The sequence below is a fragment of the Arachis hypogaea genome, chromosome 1, assembly GCF_003086295.3.
Source record: "Arachis hypogaea cultivar Tifrunner chromosome 1, arahy.Tifrunner.gnm2.J5K5, whole genome shotgun sequence".
Taxonomy (NCBI): Eukaryota; Viridiplantae; Streptophyta; class Magnoliopsida; order Fabales; family Fabaceae; genus Arachis; species Arachis hypogaea.
Window position 1 is genome coordinate 14,842,641 of NC_092036.1, and position 21,697 is coordinate 14,864,337.

The window sequence follows — 21,697 nt, forward strand, 5'->3', positions numbered from 1 at the left end:
ATTTTTATCTCATGAATATCAGAAAACAGAACAGAGCAGAGAAGAGAAAAGCTAACACCAGCATGTATCCTAGTTCGGTTGCCTTGTGCTATGCAACCTACTCTAGTCTCCTCCACAACAATGGAGGACTTTTTACTATAGTTAAAAGTATTACATACACCAATTTTACAGGATTGACCCAATTATTTCACACTCAAGTTCTAACCTAACTTGACATTGGCTATGCTAATACCTAACTATTCACTCTTAGTGCTAACGCAACTAAGAAAGGGATACCTCACAAGTACAAGATACAAGATATAGACATACCTAAAGAAATCAGAAAATAACTCTAGGCTTTTCTCTCAAGTGTATCACTCAGCTTTTTTCAACTCATGGCTTTTACTTAAGCTTTCTCACTATGCCTTTTCTCACAAGAAATTACAGAAAGATAAACATAGAAAAGTACATCACAATTTGTAAAACATGAAGGAGATTGACTTCATCAACAGCCTCTTTGCTAAGTGATAAACCAGATTTGCAAACCTCGGATTCATTTCTTCAGTATTGGCCTGAAAGAAAGCATTATCCAAGTAGAGGAACTTCTTTACAGAACACAACTCACCAAACTCTGGTTTTCTCTCCTTGTCTTTTGAATGAACAGCAAACCTCTTTTATCTCCTTGCATGTTGTTGGGTTCTTCTTCCTAGGTCACTCCTTGAGCCTTGAGCTTCACCAACACACCACATCACCTTTTTCCTAGTTGATCCCCAAATTGGAAGTTTGAGTCTGACCTTCTTTCTTGACCGAAAGCCTCATGACATCATAAACAGATGTTTCCAATGGTAAAACCCTATCTCAGCTATTGAAAACCAACTTGGTCCCCAAGATACACTTGTAACCGTAGATGCATAGCAGTGTAGAACAGAAAACACTTTTTCTATTTATCCAAAAATGGTAAAGCAGAAGATTTGAGATGAAGTGAAAAAAGTAAGTTGCATGCAAATGGAAATAAATCACCTTTTAATTTCTGACTCAGTTTAATATGGATTGATGTGGGTGATTAGATCTTTGCTTTATGATTAAGCTTTCTCTTTCTTTCTTCTCTGATAAAATGAGCAGCAAAGGAAGCTTTCTCTCTCTTTTTCTCTTTGTGTATTGTCTGAAAGACCAGGCTTGCGACCTTCTAGGATGTGAACCCTAGCATAGCCATCTTGTCATGTGTGGGTGAGAGAAGAGAAGAACGAGAACAGAGAGTTGGTTACGTGGAGAAGGGATTAGTTCAGATGCAAATGAGCTTTGGTTACTTGGTTTGCGACTAAGTTAGATAAGGAATGGACTTGGATCACCTAATGGGCTTGCTTATGAATATGGGCTCACTTCATCAAATTTGAGGCCTTTGAGATTAGGCTTTCTCTTTCTTTCTTCTTTGATGAAATGAGTAGGAAGGATGAAGCTCTCTTTCTTGTGTTTTGTTGCTGACCGAAGCAATAAGAGAGAGTGAAGACTTCAATCTTGTATGAGAAGCTTGGTGGGATCAACTTGGGTTGATGGATACAGGCTTGGATCGGATTTGATTTGCTTGGCCCGTTGGTTCCTTTCTTTGTTTTCTTTTGGGCTTCTGCTTTTGTTATCAGCCTACCAGCCTTGTTCTAATTTCCTCCAATTGGGCTGCTGAATTGATTTGTGGCCTGCATCACTTCAACCAAAATAATTAAAACTAATTATTTAATTTGCCCAATAAATTAATGTTTGTCATCATTAATTAATCTAGTTAATTTCTTAACTCAACAGTATTTTTTATGAAAATACTAATGAGGTAAATCTTGTTGGTTACACTGATAGTGATTGGGCTGGAGATATTGAAACAAGAAAAAATACTTCAAAATTTACATTTCATCTTGGTTCTGACGTAATTTCATGGTCTTCAAAAAAATAACCAGTAATAACACGTTTTACAGCAGAAGCGAAATATATAACAACAGCAAGTTGTGTAACGTAAGCAGTTTGTCTAAAAAGAATTTTTGAGGAATTGAACGAGAAACAAAGTACTCTAACAATGATATTTTGTGATAACAAATTAGCTATTGCACTTTGCAAAAATCCAATATTTCATGGAAGATCAAAGCATATTGATTTTTGATTTCATAAAATCAGAAAGTTAGTGAATGAGAAAGAAATTATAATCGAGTATTATCCAACTGAAGAACAAGTTATAAATATTTTTACAAAACCGATAAAGATTGAATTATTTTAAAAGTTAAAGAAAATACTTAAAATAATTAATTCTACAAACTTAATTTAAAAGAGGCAATGTCAATAATTAAATCAATTTCTAACACATCACCATTGTACTAGAAGAGTTATGCAAGTTTACAAGTGGGAGGAAGGATCATGAAAACATCATATGACAAGTTGAAAAGTTTAAAAAGTCAAATACCAATTCAAGTTTAAAAAGTCAAATTGAAAATTGGTGTCTATAAGCTTTAGTGCAAGCTGTTTTGATTCTTTTCTCATTGTACCGCCACACTAAATATTTTATTGTGATAGATTGTCTATAAAAGACCATGTAATATGTTAACATTGTGTGTGTTTCATGAAATAAACATGAGCATGATTATGACAAGTGTTTTTCATTCTATTATTTCATATGAATGTTAGTGAATTTGAGAGATAAAAAATATAATAATATTATTTATGTAAATGAATGATTTTAAAACTAATAAATTGTGGGTATAATACTTACATTCGAGCCTTGTCTTAATGTGTTGCTATTTTGTTTGGAAGTATTTCTTGTGTGGTTTTAAAAGCTGACCTTCATGAAACAGATCACCCTAGAACTGTGTTCTTTAGAATTTGATGTGAGGTGATGAAGTAGTGGACGTGGTGATATAAGTTGAAAAGGACAAAGTTTTGAGATTGGTCGAAAAAGTAATGGATGAATGGAAGGAGGGAGTGATGTTGGAACATGAAAGACAGTTGCCAAGGAAGAGATGATACGGTGGGAGTGGAGGGCAGCTGAGTATATCAATGAAATAAGGAAATAAGATTATGGAGATAGAAGGAGAAGAAAATGATGGTAATCACGGGCCACTTGCGATTCTTCATATTAGTTGGGGAATATTTTGAATTAGAAAAAGGATGCATTCTCTTTCACTATTTTGGTATCTCCAAACATGGTCCTTTAATTTAAGCTCCAACTCTAACTTTTCCCACTATAGACAGTGTTTTATTTTTATGGAATGGAATATTATTCAAATAATTTATATGCTATGCAACAATGATTCCTCTAACATTACTACTTTTACTGTCCATTTATCAGTTTAAGTGGAAGAGTCTAGTATGGTAAAAATATTTAATGATCTTTAAAGGATTAGGATGCTTTGAAAAATTTAAAATAAATTTAAGATGAAATTATAAATATATTAATATAATTTTTTTACATAGAATATTTATAAATTTGTCACATGTTCTTTTCATTTTCTATTTTTACTGGATCTAAGCTTTTTTTTTATTTTAGACTTTTTTAAATAAATAATTTATTTATTGATATAATTATCATTTCTAATGAAATAAATAGTAAAAAAATAAAAAATATTATATGATCAAATTATTTTTATAACCAAATTCAATTAAGTATTTTTATTTTTTTATGTCTTTTCTTTCTTTTCTATTAGACCAATTAATTTTATTTAAAATAATAAAATTTATATTACATCAATTTAAATCTATTTTTCCATCCATTCCAATTCAAATTATTGTAATAAATAAATAAATAAATAAATAAATTATTGATATATAATTCTTAAAATATTTTAAATTTTAAAAAGATGTGTATTAATAAAAGAAAAAATGTAAATATTTCAAAAAATATCTAAACAAATAATTACTTTAATTAATTTATTAAAATTTTTTTATATTGACAAAAATTTGTCCACAAATATTTGTCAAACTATATTAAACAATTACAATTTTTTTTTTTAAATAAACTCTTTCTAAAATTTTAATATTTTAAAATAAACATCAAATTTTAATTTGTAATATAATTAAATAATTAAAAAAATAAAATAGTATTTTTTATTACTAATACCAAAAATAGGTGAATTCTACCCAACCCCCTCTAAAATAATATGTAAGTTACCCTTCATGATGTGTCATGCTTTAATTGGTTATTATCTTAACTATAGTTGGGTTATTTTGTAATTTATTATTTGAAATGGGTAATTGTATAATTTCTTAAAATATTAAAATTCTACTCCATTAATTAAAACACGTTCTCACGCAATCTTTGCTATCTCTTGTCCTCTCACTCAATCTTTTTTTTTTGCCATGAATCACTCCTTACCAATATCACATCATTAATGGTTAGTTCAGTTATTAAATTTTTTTAATTAAAAAAATATATCTTTATTTAATTACATGATGGAATATATATTCATATGTAAAATATAATATAATAAAATAAATCTATTTAAAATACTTAAAAGTATAATTAAAATCATGAACATATAAATATAATAATAAAATTTGTACTCTAAACAAGTAAATATATTTTTTATCATACATAAATTATTTAAAAAATAAATATATTATTAAAATTAATAATATAAATTTAAAATAATAAAATCCAACTTTTCTACTGTATTTTTTATAATATTTTTATTCTTTTAATTTATAATTTATTAATACTTTATTATTTAATTAATGATTAAAAAATTATTTTTATAAAAAATTATTTTGTGTATTATCTTAGAGAAGAGATTGATATAATAGTTTAAAAAATAACATAAAAATAAAATTTTAAATAAAAAATATTTAATATTAAAATTTTTAAATACAAAAATAATTTGTATAAATATTTAAAAGATAAATATAAAATATATGTATAAAATAAATAAAACAGATAAAATAAGAGTACTCACGAGAAATAAATAATTATTTTTGTCTTCTTTATTTATTTTAAACATGTATTTCATATTTATATCCTGAATATCTATACAATTTACTTTTATATTAAAAAATTTTAATATTAACTATTTTTATTTAAAATATCATTTTTACATTAATTTTTAAACTGTTATATTGGTCTCTTCTTTAAGATTATACAAAAAATAATTTCTCATAAAAATAATTTATTTAATCAATACCTAAATAATAAAATATTAATAAATTAAAAATTAAAAGAATAAAAATATTATAAAAAATACTTGTAAGAAAGTTGAGTTTTATCATTTTAAATTTATGTTATTAATTTTAACCATTTATATTTTTTTAAAATAATTTATGTATGATAAAAGATATATTTACTTGTTTAGAGTACAAATTTTATTATTATATTTGTATATTCTTGATTTTAATTATATTTTTAAGTATTTTGAATAGATTTATTTTATTATATTATATTATACATATGAATATATATTCTATATATTATTTTTAATGAAAAAAAATTTAATAACCGAACTAACCATTAATTATGTTGGTATGGAGTGATCCACGTCAAAAAAAAGATTGAGTGAGAGGACAGGAGATAACAATGAAGTCGGCGCTGGCTATACTGGGAAGAACGGAGAAGTTACAAGTCATGAGAATTCAACGACTCGTTAAGGAATGATGCACTGTAGTCTGTAGAAAGAGATTGCGTGAGAACGTGCTTCAGTTAACAGGGTAGAATTTTAATATTTTAAGAAATTATACAATTATCCATTTTAAATAATAAATTACAAAATAACCCAACTATAGTTAAGATAATAACTAATTAAAGTGTGACACATCATGAAAGGTAACTTACATGTTATTTTAGAAATGGTCGGATAGAATTCACCCAAAAATATTATTTTTTTCGTAATATTAAAAAAATCTTTAATCCTTCCAAAAAAAATTAATTAAAAAAATGTATGTGGTCTTTAACTAATATTGCTTAAATTATCAATTCTTTACATAATTCAATAGACCATTTTATAATTAGCACAAACTTAAAGAATTAAAGTCAAACTTTGTAAATTTACAATTTATATATAATACCAATAAAAAATACTAAATTAAATATGCTCACCTTGTCCATTAAGAACTAATTTTAAGTTTTTCCACCAGAGACGATTCCTTAGTTTAAACAACCGAATTTCTATATCTAAAATTAGACTCCATTAAATTTTGAATCAAATAGGTTGAAATCAATTAACCTAAAAATATATTAGGTTAAGTGAGTTAGTTCACAACAAAACAGAAGGTCCTTTTTTAAAAAATCATCATTCTTTTTTATATAAAAAATATGTTTGTTTAAGATTTTTTCATATAAAAGTAATATTTTTCTGTCTAATTTTTTAGCCAAAAAATTGAATTTTTTTAACTTTTTTTTTGAAATAAAAGATAAATGAATTAATCTCTATAATCCGTCAAAATGATCATAAACAGTTTATTTTCGGTCCACAAACAAACAATAAATGAACTAGGTAGTATAACACGCACGCGTGTTTAAACAGATCGTATTTAAACAAATTGGGCTGGCCTGTTTAATGGCGCCAAACGAAATTATTCATAGATTAAATTATTTCATCTATATCATCAAAAAAAAAAAAAAATTATTTCATCTATTGAATTTGACTTGACTTTTTGCGGTTTCATTGCATGTGTTAACAGTAAAAGTTTCTTCTGAATGCATTGTAATATTATTAAGTATATAGAATTAAATTTATTTCCTGCTAATGGAATGGTATAATCGGGTTGAAGCCTAGACAGAGATTCAGTAACTTATGTTTAAGAGGAGTCCGGAAGCTTAATAAATTTTGTCATTTGTAATTATTAATTAATTATTATTAATATTTTTTAATATTATAAAATTATATGTGAGATTATTTATTTTTTTATTAGTTAAATATTAGTCAAATTTTAATAAAAATATTAATAACTTAGACTTTCTCTATGTTTAATTCGGTTCTAGTATTTACTCATACAACTTGTCAACGTGATTAAACATATATATTGAGTCCTCCGAAAAGAAAAAGAAAAAAGGAAAAGAAGATATCGTATCCGCAAGAGACAAGAAAAGTTGGAAAAATAAATAAAGGAGATTGAGATAGAGAGAAAACAAATCAAATTAAGATATAAAAATTCACTTAACTTCTGCCTGTAATATAGCACAAGACAAGATACAATAATATATTATTGAATTAAGCCACCGACGAGCTCCAAAATTACCCTTTAGCCCATCTCATGCAGGTTTCGTGAGAATGAGGCAAAATACGTTCATGCTTGCTTTAATTCTTTCATGTACCTTTTCTCCAACGCTTATAATCAAATTACTAATAACTCACATTATCCTTAATTAATTGCTTTTTTATTGTTTTAGTTGATTAATTAATTAATTCACTACTGGTAAGTGCACTTGTTCCTGAGGGAGATGGGCACGCCCATCTTCTTGGGATCCATGACCACGGTGCACTCTATCTTCTTGTAGAACTTGGGCTTCACCAACTTGCCCAAAACATAAGCCTTTGACCTCACCATCAAGGTCAGCTTCAACGGCACCGGTTCTACAGGTGCGCCGTTGATGCTGCTCAGGTCAGCTCCCCCTCCGTACAGTGGGATATGACTCCCCTTCACCACTATTTTCACTGATCTCTGGCTTTTCCTCGATTGGTAAAACTTTGGCATCTACAACAAATTAGTTTTGATTAAAAATTTATATATCTATCTCTATATCTAGTAGATGTAGGAAACAATGTTTAGATGAACTTAATTAATTAGATACTCACATTTCCAGTGGCTAGAGTGAGCTGGGAATAACTGAGATCTAAGGGTGTTGGAGTCACATGGACTCCAAAGAATGTTGCGGTGTTGCGAAAGGTCAATTTCACCGAAGAATTCATGGTAACTAAGCTAGTTGCAACTCCTGACATATCCGCACCCGCTTGAATCACAAATTCATCAAATGTTATACTCTGCCATCAAAAATTATTCAAAGTCACACTTAAAATTAATTAAGATTAATACATCAATAAATTGCCCTTCACACTAAAAATACGTTTAAATACAAAATATATTTATACACAAATATGACTGGTTTGGTGGCAGAGTTTTTGAAATAAGTAATTACAAAAGCACATTACTAATAAATGTCCAGATAGTTTGAGATTCATAAATGGTTGAGACAGCCGTCATTTTCTTTCTTGAGAATTAAATTTAATAATTAGAGAAAACTACAATCACATAACTTCACTTTAGATACCTCAATCTTTTAAACAACTGAAAATATGAAAGAGTTAATGTGAGAAAGATGAATGAATACCTACCTTGACAGTAATGGCGGGTTTCTGGGGGCGGCTGGCGCCCCAGAGAATGAGAGAGAACACGGAGAACAGCAAGGCGAAGCCGACGACGAAGGCTGGGAAGTAGCATCGACGAGGGAGGCCATGGTGATCTGCATCGTGCAGATCAAGAAGGCCTTCTTCTTCAATGGCGTTGAAGTTGTTGTTGTTGTGGTCCTTCCAGGGCCTCCAGGGGCCCTTGTTCCGGTTAGTGGCGTTGCTCTTGCGGGAGCCCGAGAAGCGCGTGGAGGCCGACTCGCGGGAGTGCGGGCCCAAAGAGGAGTTGGAGTGAGAGTGGGGAGGAGAGCCCAGCGGGCTCTGCAGCGGGCTTGACTGAAACGAGTTCGTTGTTTTTTCACCATCATGCGAGGAGTCCCTGGACGGGCTCTGGACGTAATAGACAGCACGTCGAGGGGACCTCGCAGGTGAGGACTGGCTGAGGCTGCTGACCTCGGAGTCGGTCTTTGCGAGCATTGATGACATTGTTGGTGTTGGTAGTTCCAAGATGGGTGATTTGGTAGTGTATTGATCTGAATCTGAAAAAAATGAGGAGTGTCAGAGTGAGAGTGAGGAGGGAAGAGTGAGGACGAAGGCTCGTGTGGTGTGTGAATTGTCATGTTATGTTATGTTTGCTTAGAGGGGTGAATGCAGAATCTGCATAGCGTACTTGTTGGGCCAGCGGTGATTCTTTCTATTTAATTAAAAAAAAAAAACAAATTTAACGAAAATGGAGTTTAATTTTGTTGGACAGTCAACAACGTTTTATATACTTTAATTACATTCATTTTTTTACGCAATCAATTAAAATTTAATTATTTTTATTAATATAATATTATATAATAAAATATACATATAAAATTTTATATTGATAATATATTAAAATTAATTTTTTATTAACAGTATTAATGCACTATAGAGTCAGACAATAAATATTATTATGTTAAATTCATACTTGATCAATAATTTATATTTAAATTTGTAAAAATTTTATACATAAAATAAGTACTTTATATTTATTAAAATTTATATATATAAATTAATATAATTTATATCTATATTTATCAATATATATATATATCAATATAATTTATTTATTGAAGATAATTTGATCTTTATAATGACTAAAATTAATAAAAAATACTGACCTTAAAATATTTTTTATTTTAGTGTCACTAAAGACGGTCTTATTCAAAAATTTAAACTCAAAACGAAATTAACACTCTTTATAAAATTGTTAGTGTAACATATGTTTAGTTCTGTGTTGGGTTTACTTGCATCTACTTTGTTTACTGATTACGAAGCTTTCGCTCGTGGCGCGTAATTAATACAGAAGAAGATCAGATGGAGTTTGTCTCCGACACCATGGATTTCCAGTTGTTTGTATGTACTGTATCTAATCAAATAATAAAAATATTATTTGTATTGATTTTTAGTATAATTTAATTAACGTGTATATTTTTTTGAAAATAATACGAGTTTATTACTTTTTTTTCTATATTTGAGATTAAAATATAAAAGTATTATGGGGAGTGGTACAAATAACGCCATACATAAAATAATGACTCGTGTATGGGCTATGGGCTTGACCAAATTCAATTTACATGCATTTTGTCGTTTTGTATAGGATCTTCTTTCCTTTCTACTCCTTTTATAGTTATTATTTATTTTTCGGTGTTTTACTACTATCTAAACTTTGGCATAGGCCTTTTTCTGGTCGATTTATTAAGTGATTATTATGGGTTATTACATGTTCTGTCCGAAAAGGTAATAATGTAATATCGTTGTAAGTTGTTGTAATTTTGTTATGAATTGAATGTTTTGGCTCTTTCCTTTTATTTCTTTTATGCAATGCAATGGCTATTTTAGTAATGAAAAACTCAATTTAATTCTGAACATTTTAAAATAGCCAAATAAAATTTCCACCTTTAATTAGTTTTTAGGTAAATTTCTATCTCACAAACCCGTACTATATATTGATAGTTAAATACCATTATAGTATTGCTTAGTTGATCTAATTATTTTTTAGATAAAATATTGTTTTAGACATTAAATAATATTTTGTTTAAGTTTTAATGTTTTCTAATGTTTAAAATAGCTTATTTTTGTTTTAAACGTTTTATTTTATTCTATTTGTGTCTTCTGATTAAAATTAAAATTAATTTTTAAGAATATAATTTTATTATTTTTTTTCTCTTATTCTTCTATTTTTAATTTATTCTCAAATCACTAAATACCATTATGATCATTATAATTATTATTTTTGTCACTATTTAAAAAAAATCATAATAAAAAATTATTTTTAAAAAATTTAATTTTAACTAAAAAATTAAAATAAAACAAAATAAGATATTTAAGATAAAAAATATAACATTTTAAATATTAGAGACAAAATTATTAAATTAGTCTTTATTCTAAATATTAGACTTATTTGGTGATGTCTCTCATGGCTAAGCCAAGATGACTACAGCTGGCCATATTTTGACCAGCAAATAAAGAATTAAAACATAGCCTAATAGAATGTATAAGAAATAATCAACTTAAATAGTAGACTATGATTATCAAAGTAAGTAGTGGTAAATCTTTTCCTTTAACCGTAGAGTTAAAATTGCAAAAATAAATAAAATAGACTATTTTTGGCGTGGGCCTTTATGAGAATAGGCTACAACCCAAAAATATTAGTGAGTAATAAATTTATAGGACATATTTAGGATTTGATTGAAAGAAAAAAATTAAGGTTAATTTTAAAATACAGTATCATCACAAAAAAAAAAAAAACATTGAGTAACGTCAAATTTATTGCCGGACATTAATAGTAAATTTACCAGCGAATTAACTGTTGTATTTGACAATAAATTCATCATCCTAAAAAATTACCGTCGGATATGGTGTTCCGACGATAAATTTATCAATAATATTTGAAGAAAAAAATAAAATTTGGCGCGATCATTACCATCGGATTTATAGGCGGCTAAATTCGACGGTAACATTAATTAGTGAAAGGTTGTGTTTTTGTCACACACAAAATTTTACTGGCCAATAAATCCAGCAGTAATCGTATCCTATATTAAACACGCGAACCGTCTTATTCCTTGTTTCGAAGTTCTCTCTCTCTCTCTCTCTCTCTCTCTCTCTCTCTCTCTCTCTCTCTCTCATCACCGCCTCTTCCTCCCTTTTCTATCTCATCGCCTCGCTGCTCCCTTCTCCGTGGTCGGCCACGCTCATCACCAACATCATTGCCGTCACTATCATCCTCACCTCCATCACGAGCCACCTCTTTTTTCATGACCTCCTCCTCTGCTCTCTCTGACGAGACGCACTCCGGTGACCTCACTTTACCGTCATCAGCTGCGATGTCACTGCTGCAACCTCCATCTCTCCCCTAATATCTTACTCTGTGTTTCGTTTAAGGTTTTGTCAAATTTTTTTATTAATCTTCTTGTTTTAAATTCATTAGGGTTTAATTATATTTTAATTCCTCATTAGTAATTTGATTTAGTTAAACTACTTGTTGCTGTTAAGTTGATTTAGAGTAAAATTAGAATTTTTTTATTAGAATTTCTCTTGGTTTACAGGTAATTAAGCATGCTATTGTGATTCTTAGGTTTGTAATTTGAATTTTTGAATTCATTAACTGAGGGTTTAATTAGATTTTAATTTTTTGTTAGTAATTTTGTAACACCCTACTATACTAAATCTTATGCTTAAGTCATAAGATTGAGATAGTAAGGTATTACGACCTCTAAAAAATAGAATTATATATATATAATAATAGGAAAATAGATACTTAACTAGGAGACTTGAAAAATGGGTAAAACAAAATCGCAAAATAAAAAGCATAATGCTCGGGAAATCGAATTACTTGCGTGCTAAGAAACCTAATAAGAAATGAAAAAGATAAACAAGAGAGTAAAGGAAAGCCAAGAAAACATCATAGCTAGCTCTTGACTCAGCCTACGAAACTAAGGCTGGCCGGAGAATATATATATACATACATATACAGATATCCCAAAATACCCAAAATACTGAAGTAAAGTCCTAACTCTCCTGTAACCTCTATGAGGAACAAAATAACAAGTTTCTTGGAGAGCAAGCTAGTAACTAAGTACATAAATACATAAACTGATAAACCAAAACATCCCAGGGACTACTCCGCTTGAAGATCCAGACGCCTAGTGATGAGCCTCTCGACCTGCATCTGAAAAATAGCAACACTGTATGGAATGAGAACTGGAGGTTCTCAGCATGGTAAAAGTGTCACGCACATAATAAATAAGGTCCTGAGAATGCCATAGGCAATCCTAGAACTCCGTTATACAATTATCCAATTTAATTACTAAACAAAAGCTATAACAGGGGGTAGGTATTCTAAATCTACTTAACTTACTCAATTTCAATCCTAATCTAACACCAAACCATTTCTCCTTTTCTTCCATCCCTCCATCATCCACAATGCAACAGAAACAAGCAACCAAACAAGTTCACGCACAAGTAATGAGTAGATAGTACAAATAGCAAGTATAGCAGGTAGTAGGTGATATAAATCAATTAGGCAAACCCAGAAAATTCATAGCAATCAAAGCAAACAAATGCATATGATGCATGCCTGTCCTATGGCTGATGGGGCCATCTGTCGGTTATACAGTCAACCCGACAAGTCCAAAAACCTTAGACTGTCCTCCGTCGTGCATCCCCAAGAGTTTATGCATAGAGTTCACATACATTCATCATATAATCACTCAATGGGGGTTATCCATACCCGGAAATTTATACGTGCCCGGTCACCCTTACGACGTAGGGTTAACAGAGTATCGAGAATCAACTTGAAACACGTGGTGGCGAGCCACGGTTTTTACCCAGGAAAACTCGTATCTCATATATCATCATTCATAAGTCATTTAATAATCATAATCATTATTTAATCATTCATCAAGCCATGGTAGGTTAACTCCTTTTATCAACAACTTCTGTTCACATTTTTCATCATTATTCCCTTATAATTCATTACGTTTACCCTTTCTGGATCCTGACCAAACCATTTATCAACCTCTTCTCAACCTTTTTAATATTGATTAATCTTAAAATCAACCCAACTTTAACATTAAATCATTCACATAACACGAAGATTAATCTTTGACTTCTCGGACCCATGACTATCACTAAGACATTCTCGACACTCTATTTTCTTTTCTGTTTTTAATATAGCAAATAAACTCAAAATTGTGCAAACTTTATGTCCAGGCGTTCATATTGAAATAAGCTTTCTAACAGACCAAAGATTATAATTTTATGATTTCTCTAGCCTCAGGAATAAAGGAAAAACCGTGACTGCTCTGCAGTGCGTAAAACCAGAAAAACAACAGCAGTATGTGACATTCAAAATTCAATATAAAATCCAAGTTAAATCCAATGAATTTAAAAATTAATTTAGTTCAACTTGACTCATCCAGGTTTCTTTCTCAATTGGTTTTGAGTTAATATCATTTTTAATGAAGAAGTTACATTACCTGGAAGTTAAGTAAAAATGAGTCAAAATCTGTTTTAGAAACCAACAAGTTTAGTACCTTTCAATTTGAATAAATTTTATTACAAAACTCCAATTAAGCTAAATTTTGGTTTGGGAACTCCTAACTCATGCAGAAACAATTGTGTCTTAGTTTCAACCCAATTGCTATTCAATTCTAAGAGTTACAAGCATTGGAAGTTGATGCATAGCTTGCTGAAATCTGTTTCTTTTTAGCTCTGACTATCAACATTCAAAAATTCACAACTCCCAATCCTTAACTCTTAAAATTCTGAAGTTTTAGAGCAATAAATCAAGTTAATCAAATTTTATAATAAAATTGGTTTCGCTCCAAAACTCAACTCGTAGAAGTCGCAGCAAGACAAACAAGTTGCTGCCATGTCTGACCTTTTCTGCTGCAGGACAGATTTAACAACCTAACTTTAAAAATTTTCCATAAATTGTATATTTAACAAAAAGGTTTCAAATTTTCCAGTTTAGTTCCTTATATTTCCAAGTTTAGCCCAAACTTAGTCTCATGCAATTCCGATCATTACATAATTAGTTACAGCATCTGCAATACCACCACAACACAACTCTACATCCTTATTAACAAACACCAATCCTAATCCATCATAAATAAATATAAGAGCATACCATTAATAACTTCCACACCTCATAATTCCAATATATACCCACCAACAAATCTATTCCAACAACATTACAAGACTAATCATTAAATACAACAAACAATTCAACTTATCCTATGGTTCCTCTAACCTAAGTTTTCACAACACCGTAAATATTAAACATGCGAAACTTAAACCATACATTGGCCAATCACTTAGTTCACCAAAGGCAGCCTCACAACTCAAAATTACAGCCCCTCCAAGCTCAATCAAACAACCCCAAAACAAGCCTTGGTCACCAACAAACCTCCAAGTAATCCCAATTCAATTTCAATGCATAAACACCCACTTAACCTACACCTAATACATATATATATATATATATATATATATATATATATATATATATATATATATGTTCTAATTCAGTTCTCCATTACCAAAACAAGATTGAGCTAGGGTTAAGGTGTTCTTACCATACCCATATGCTCAATAGCTTGAGCTCACAAGTTCCGGAAGCTAACTTGAACCTAGAACACAAAAATTAGACAAGATTCACCATAGGTTTTCAAGTTTACTAAAGAAAGATGGGGTAGAGGTTCTGAACCTAATAGGAGGCTTACCAGTGAAATTGTTCGGATAGAAAGGTTGAGCTCAACGCGCTGAGCGCGTGGCCGCAAATGGTGCGGCGATCGGAGCCCGGACGAAGGAGTTATAGTGGATCAAAGGTTGTGAGGGTTGAGAGCTCCTCCTCCCTTCCCCAATTCTGTTTGTGTTCGCTGCATGCAATGGGGAAGAAGGAGAGATGCTGTTTTGTTTAAATGTTTGGTCCAGTTGGACCCACAGGCTCGGTTTGGATACCGGTTCAACCGGTTCGGTCTTTCTGGTCAAACTTTGGGCCAAATTATCGAAATTGATATCAAAATTCTCGTTTTGACGAGCTCTATCCTATTTTGATATCAGTTTTGCGTATTTAATTTTCCTAATTAAAATTCGATTTATTGACTAATTATTTACCGATTTTAGCGGGGTTTACAAATTTAATTAGTTAAACTACTTTTTGCTGTTAGGTTGATTTAGAGTAAAATTAGAATTTTGTTACGAGAAATTTCCGAGTTGGTATTATTATAATTTATTGTTGATTTATGTTTTTGAATTTCTGTTAATTGGTATGTTATTTACAGATATGACGGCAGGTAGAGGTATTGCGGATCAAGCTGCTGGTCGTGGTTGTAGTCGTGGTCATGGTTATGGTAGAAGGAGGGTTTCTTCCAGTACCTCCGAAAATTTTGGATCCTCTTCTTCTACTCTGACTATGCCGGTGACGTCACAAGTTGCAGGTTTCGCGGACCAGCCATTTATCATGGTCCCTAACCCCAACTACGTGCTTCCATCTATGGCAACGACGTGTAACACCATGACTATCAAAGTGTCACGCTTCCAGTTGCACCGCTCTGATAGCTCGGGTATTACGGCGACCCTTAATATATTTAATACTAAAATATAAGCCTGTTAAAACTTTAAACCGTATTACCGCCCCAAAATACTTTTTGATAGATAACATACATCCATACATACAATACAACTTATGATACTTACAAGAATACATATACATATACACATTATTAATTTTACAAGCATTACATAATCAAAATCCTATCCCTCTTATAAAAACTTGTAAAATTAAAAGCAAGGAAAACATAAATATTAAAACAATACAAAATATAGGATAAACAGAAAAGTAATAAGCTCTTCCAAACTTCGTTGTCCATGACCTAAAAAAGAAAAAAATCTTTAGGGGAGTGAGAACATCATCCTCGCTAATTCTCACTATAGGGTTAGGGAAATATTATAACAGGATACATGAAAATAAAGTTGTTTATAAAGTATTGTGATTAATAGCCGCTTTATGTATTTTTTCAAAACCAAAGATTTAATATTCAAAATCTGAAATTCTTTTTAAAAGAGGAAGTTGTTAATTCTTCAAAAATCCTAAACCCTTTTTAAAGTTTTTCCTAAACAGTATGAATGACCAAGTTGTTCTAAGCAGAAGTTCATTAAGTCTATGCTGAACCAGTTTAGTTTTTCATACTTTTCTAAATCAAAAACACAAACCACACGGCGGCCCATCTCATAATCAACAACGGCCTTAGGCCCAAGCAACTCAATCAACAACCAATTCACCACAATCCAACCAATTTTCAGTCACAAACACAATCAAACAGTTACATCAAGTAGAGCAATTAGCAATTAAACATAAATAATCACATAAGAATACCAATTACAATATACACACGCAAACAATGTCACATAGATGCATATGATGAATGTTTGTCCTATGGTTGATGATATCATCTGTCGGTTATATAGCTAACCCGACATGTTCTGGTAGCTAACCATGGACTGAAACACCCTTGCGGAGCAAGTAGGTTTGAGCTACAACCCCCTTACTACTACCCGCTTAACTCAAAGCCAGTGAAATAATCACTACTGCGGATACTACCCAGGCGAGTGTTTAAAAGCTCAACCTGGAGTAAGTGTGACGAACCACAACCCTTGCTACTACCCAGGCATCACAATCACTAACCTGGAGCAAGCAGGACGAACCACCATCCTTACTACTACCCAGGTATCTCAAACATACATTCATTTATGCCATATATCACTTTCTCCTCAAATCACTTTACCTTGAAACCAAAAGTCCTTTTTCTTTATAGCATTCTTTTTCACACCATCTAATTTTCCCAAACCAACCTCAAAATTATTTCATTCTTAAACCATCCGCTTAATCACTTTAATTTAGAAATTATTAATTAATTACCACAACAAAGTCTCAAGATTTTGAGGGAAAATCTACCAAATTTTAATTTCTTAAATTTATTAAAGATCCTTAAAAATTATTGTTTTCCTAATTTGAATCGAAATCAAATCACAGAAATCAGAGTCCTAAACAATTTTCAAAACTAAATTACTTAGAACAAAACCAACCTATGGAAATCAAAACCACCTTCAAGTTCACTTTTAAAATCAATTCTCTGACTTCTTCCAAAACGTCACAAACGGAGTTATTCAATCAAGTCCAATTTCCTTTAAATCCACTAATACTCCTCCAATTGAAATCTTCAAGTGAAATTAAAAAAAAATATAAACCCTTTTCACATTTAAAATAGCCTTAAGACATAAGTTTCTTGACTTGCTCCCGAAAGAGATATAATATTTTTCTCAAGAAAGCAAGACTAAATTATAATTTTCATTTCAAAACATGGTTCATCACTTTCTTGAATAATTCAAGTAAAATAGTAAAAGTCTTAAACTCATAATTTTTCAAATAACATTTCAATAAAATCTCAAATTTATAAGAATTTCGATAGCATCTCCCCTAAAATTTAGACTTTGCCACCCTTTCCGGGTCGCAACCAAACAATTCCACAACCCTCTTTAACAGGTTTTAAAACCAAATCAATTAAAAATCAGGCTGAATCCAAAAGTGCATACCATTTTTATATTTCAAGAAAATCAACTCAAACTCAAATCAATTTCCAATGGATTAAACTCGATTTTAAATCTTTAAAGAAACAACTTTAAAGAAACATTTCAAAAATAGTCCGTTTCAAAAAACCAAACAATAATCGAGTCAAACAAACATTTATATTCATTCATGACAACCAAACAATACATAAGACTTATACAATCACCAAAAATACATTTTCTCACATGAATATCCATATATAATAATTTCAATTTATAAAGTATAGTTTTCTGAAAAAGCCTCTACCTTAATTAAGCAAAACCACAACCCAACGCGTCAAAGAATCCCTTGTGTCTCAGCCCGAAATCAGCGGCAACCGAAACCTCAGCTCTGCTTGCTTTCTCAATAGCAGAAACGGCCTCAATTGCCACATGCAAATATTTCTTACTAATTCCTAACACATGAATATAGCAAAGACTTTAATACAGGTAACAGGATACTAACGTGGAGGTTTTTGAAACGTAAATACTCACTGTAATACGAAACGAAGCAACGGCAGTCTCTGAACTGGTTTGGCGACAGCCCCGACAGCCACTTCAAGCGGCAGCGGCGACCAGATTCCAGCGACGACGACTGAAACCAACATGCAGTGATTATAAAATTTTCGAAAACTCAAAAGAAACGAAACCCAATATTCAAGACCTTACCGGCAGAGTTTTTCGGCGACGGCAGCGGGGTTTTGGGCGGCAGAAGCGGCGGTGGCTGGGCGCGGGTCTCCCTTCTCTCTCCTCTGCTCCCCGTGCACTCTCTCTCTGTACGACCTAACAGCTTTCCTCTCAACGGCACGGCAGTGGCAGAGATGAATGGAAGATGCAACAGCAACAACCTGCGCAATGGCGTCTTTTCCTCACTAACACACACACAGGCACGGTTCTTGAGAGGGAAGAAAGAAAGAAAAGAAGAAGGGGAGGGAGATCCGAGAGGGAGGAAGAGAGCGTCGGAGAGGAGTTGTCTGTGCCACCACCCAGCATCGCTGCCAGACTGCGTCCAGCTTGCTGCCGCCACTGCGTTTTTCCGCATGCGCCGCCGCCATCGTCTTGGGAGCCGCCATCTCTATTCGTCATCGCCGTTTGCCCTCACCACGTCGTCGTCATCCTTGAGTTCACGAAGAGAGAGAGACTGATGGAAGGAAGTGGCATGCACGGGAGAGGAAGAAACTGCCTTTGCGCCACCGTTGTTTACGAGCTTAGCTGCCTCGCCATTGCTGCCTATTAAGGGTCGTCGTAATACACGAGCTATCAGAGCGGCGCAGCCGGAAGCGTGACACTTTGATAGTTAGGGTGTTACACGACGCCCCTCCAACCGCTCAGCAACTCGTTGCCATGGCAACGCCGCCTCCTACCTCTCAGTAGCCCGTTGCCACGGCGATGCCGCCTCCAACGACAGAAGCCGCGACGCCGGAGTCCTCTCATGGAAGTGAGGCAGCTGATGCCCCTCTACCACCTCCCATTGTATAGCTGACCATTTGGCTTGATGGCGGTACGAGGTAAGTATCACTTTGAGTCTTATATATTTTTCTGATTTTTAAAAGTGTCTGATTATTGATTTCCAGTTTAGTGGATTTAGCTTTGAATGGCTAAAAGTGTCTGATTATTGATTTTCAGATTAGTGGATTTAGGTTTGAATGGCTGAAAGTATTTGATTATTATTTTCTGATTATCGAATTGATTTTCAATTTAGTGGATTTAGGTTTGAATGGCTGAAAGTGTCTGATTATTGTTTTTTGATTATCGAATTGCTAAAGTGTCTGATTATTGATTTCTAGTTTAGTGGATTTAGGTTTGAATGGCTGAAAGTGTCTGATTATTGAATTACTGAAAGTGTCTGATTATTGATTTTCAGTTTAGTGGATTTAGGTTTGAATGGCTAAAAGTATCTGATTATTATTTCCTGATTATCGAATTGCTGAAAGTATTTGATTATTGATTTCTAGTTTAGTGAATCTGAAAGTATCTGATTATTAATTTTTAGTTTAGTGGATTTAGGTTTGAATGGCTAAAAGTGTTTGATTTAGGTTTGTAGCGCATTCCAGTTACATATGAAACTCTACTGAAATTTATATAAAAATCTCTATATGTCATGGTTATTTGCTTCTGATGAAGTTTTAATTTATATTGCCATATTATTTTGTTTGTGAATTGACGATAGGTTTGTGTTGAATAACAACGTATGTACTCAAGAGATGACCAACGTCATCAAGCTGATGTACAACTATCGCGATGGTTTCAGAAGTGGGTGGTAATTAGTTTTTTTAGCTTCAATCCTTTTTAGGTAGTTTATATTTTCTATTTTAATTGACTAATTTAAATTTTCTTTGTGTAGTTGCACTTTATATGGGACGCTGAGTACGATCTTACCATCAGAAAGATATACGAGCAGATGATGGAGGATGTTCGTGAGGGGCAGGACCACCTGACGACCTGGCTCTGACCGAAAATAAAGAAGGCTCTCTTAGTTTATTGGGAGACTGATGCGAGGTTCAGGCATTGACATCTCACCAACAGAGCTAACAGGGCATCAGGCAGGTCGTCCAAGTATACTAGCAGCTCAAAGACCTTCATGAAAACTAAGGCCAGGCTGGTATGTAGTGTCTTTAATTTTCTTAATAACTTATTAGTTATATTCTTTTACATATCATTACTAGGCATCCTAAATATATTGTTTCAATGCAACATGTGTAGTCGAAGTAGTTGGATCGCGAGATGACATTGGCGCAAATATTCAAGTACACCCACACGTTGAAGGAGAACAAAGAGAATTTTGCTGATCAGCGATCTCAGGACCATTATGTGAGTAAACATACATCTGATTATCTTTTGATATAAAATTATTATAGATTAATTATATAAAATTTAATAACTGTTTGTGTTATTAATTTAAGCAAAGACTTTTATATAGAATTGAACATTTGATGGTTATGTTGTTTATGGAACGATTATGTTATTTCTTTGAATTTTTAATTTGCATGCTCATTAAGTTATATAATAATATTGCTTATCTGTGAAAATATGCGGATCAACTGCAGGTAAGATTATAATTGAGTTGTTCTCAACCTGCGAATAAAGTAGGATTGAATTTTAATAATAAATTTACAATAGCTTATTCTATACTCATATTAGTTTAAAATTGTGATTATATAACTTTTTTTATAGTCACATTTTTAAACTACTATAACCATAAAATAAGCTATGGTTACGCTTTAAAACTGACACCATAAATTAAACAATTGTCACATTTTTATATAAAGATGAAATATTTTACATATAATATGAGATTTGCATTTCCCTCTAAGATTACTAAATAAACACTTGTCCAATTAGAAATTAAAATAACAAATTTATTCGAAAAAATTGAAATTAGATTTATATTCACAGTTTTTTAAAAATAAAGTAATAGTTTTGTTTACGAGTACAATTGTCAGTACTATTAGTTTTGTTCACAGTCAATTTAAGAGAAAGGAATGCTTTCTAAATATGATCTTCTAGAAAACTCCATTTTTAATCCAGTTTGTTTATCTAGAGTGCAGGTCCCCATAGTTACGTAGCTTTCAACGACAAACAAATGAATAATATAGATATATATGTATATATTGTGAATCGTTAGATTTAAATTTGTTTTCAAGATTATTAGAGAAACCGGGTCTAAATTGGTAGTTGAATTTTTCAAAATATTAGAAATTTCCTCCCACATCAAAACCATCTATTTCTTTTTGTTCAGTCTCCGTATATAATAATTAATAAATTAAAGCATATAT

At 31.7% G+C, this 21,697-nt stretch overlaps 1 protein-coding gene and 1 long non-coding RNA gene across 2 annotated transcripts; both read right to left on the minus strand.

Moving 5' to 3' along the window:
- Positions 1-7,075: 7,075 nt before the first annotated feature.
- LOC112798918 (uncharacterized) lies at positions 7,076-8,918 on the minus strand. Its single transcript, XM_025841656.3, has 3 exons — positions 8,271-8,918; positions 7,734-7,919; positions 7,076-7,632 (listed from the first exon to the last, which is right to left on the minus strand). The coding sequence occupies exons 1-3, from the start codon at positions 8,766-8,768 to the stop codon at positions 7,348-7,350; spliced, it is 969 nt and encodes a 322-aa protein (XP_025697441.1). The 5' UTR covers positions 8,769-8,918; the 3' UTR covers positions 7,076-7,347.
- A 3,279-nt stretch (positions 8,919-12,197) lies between these two features.
- On the minus strand, positions 12,198-15,207 carry LOC112733474 (uncharacterized). The gene is made up of 3 exons (XR_003168275.3): positions 15,038-15,207; positions 14,891-14,944; positions 12,198-12,480 (listed from the first exon to the last, which is right to left on the minus strand). It is a non-coding gene; the product is annotated as an uncharacterized lncRNA (long non-coding RNA).
- Between the last annotated feature and the right edge of the window lie 6,490 nt (positions 15,208-21,697).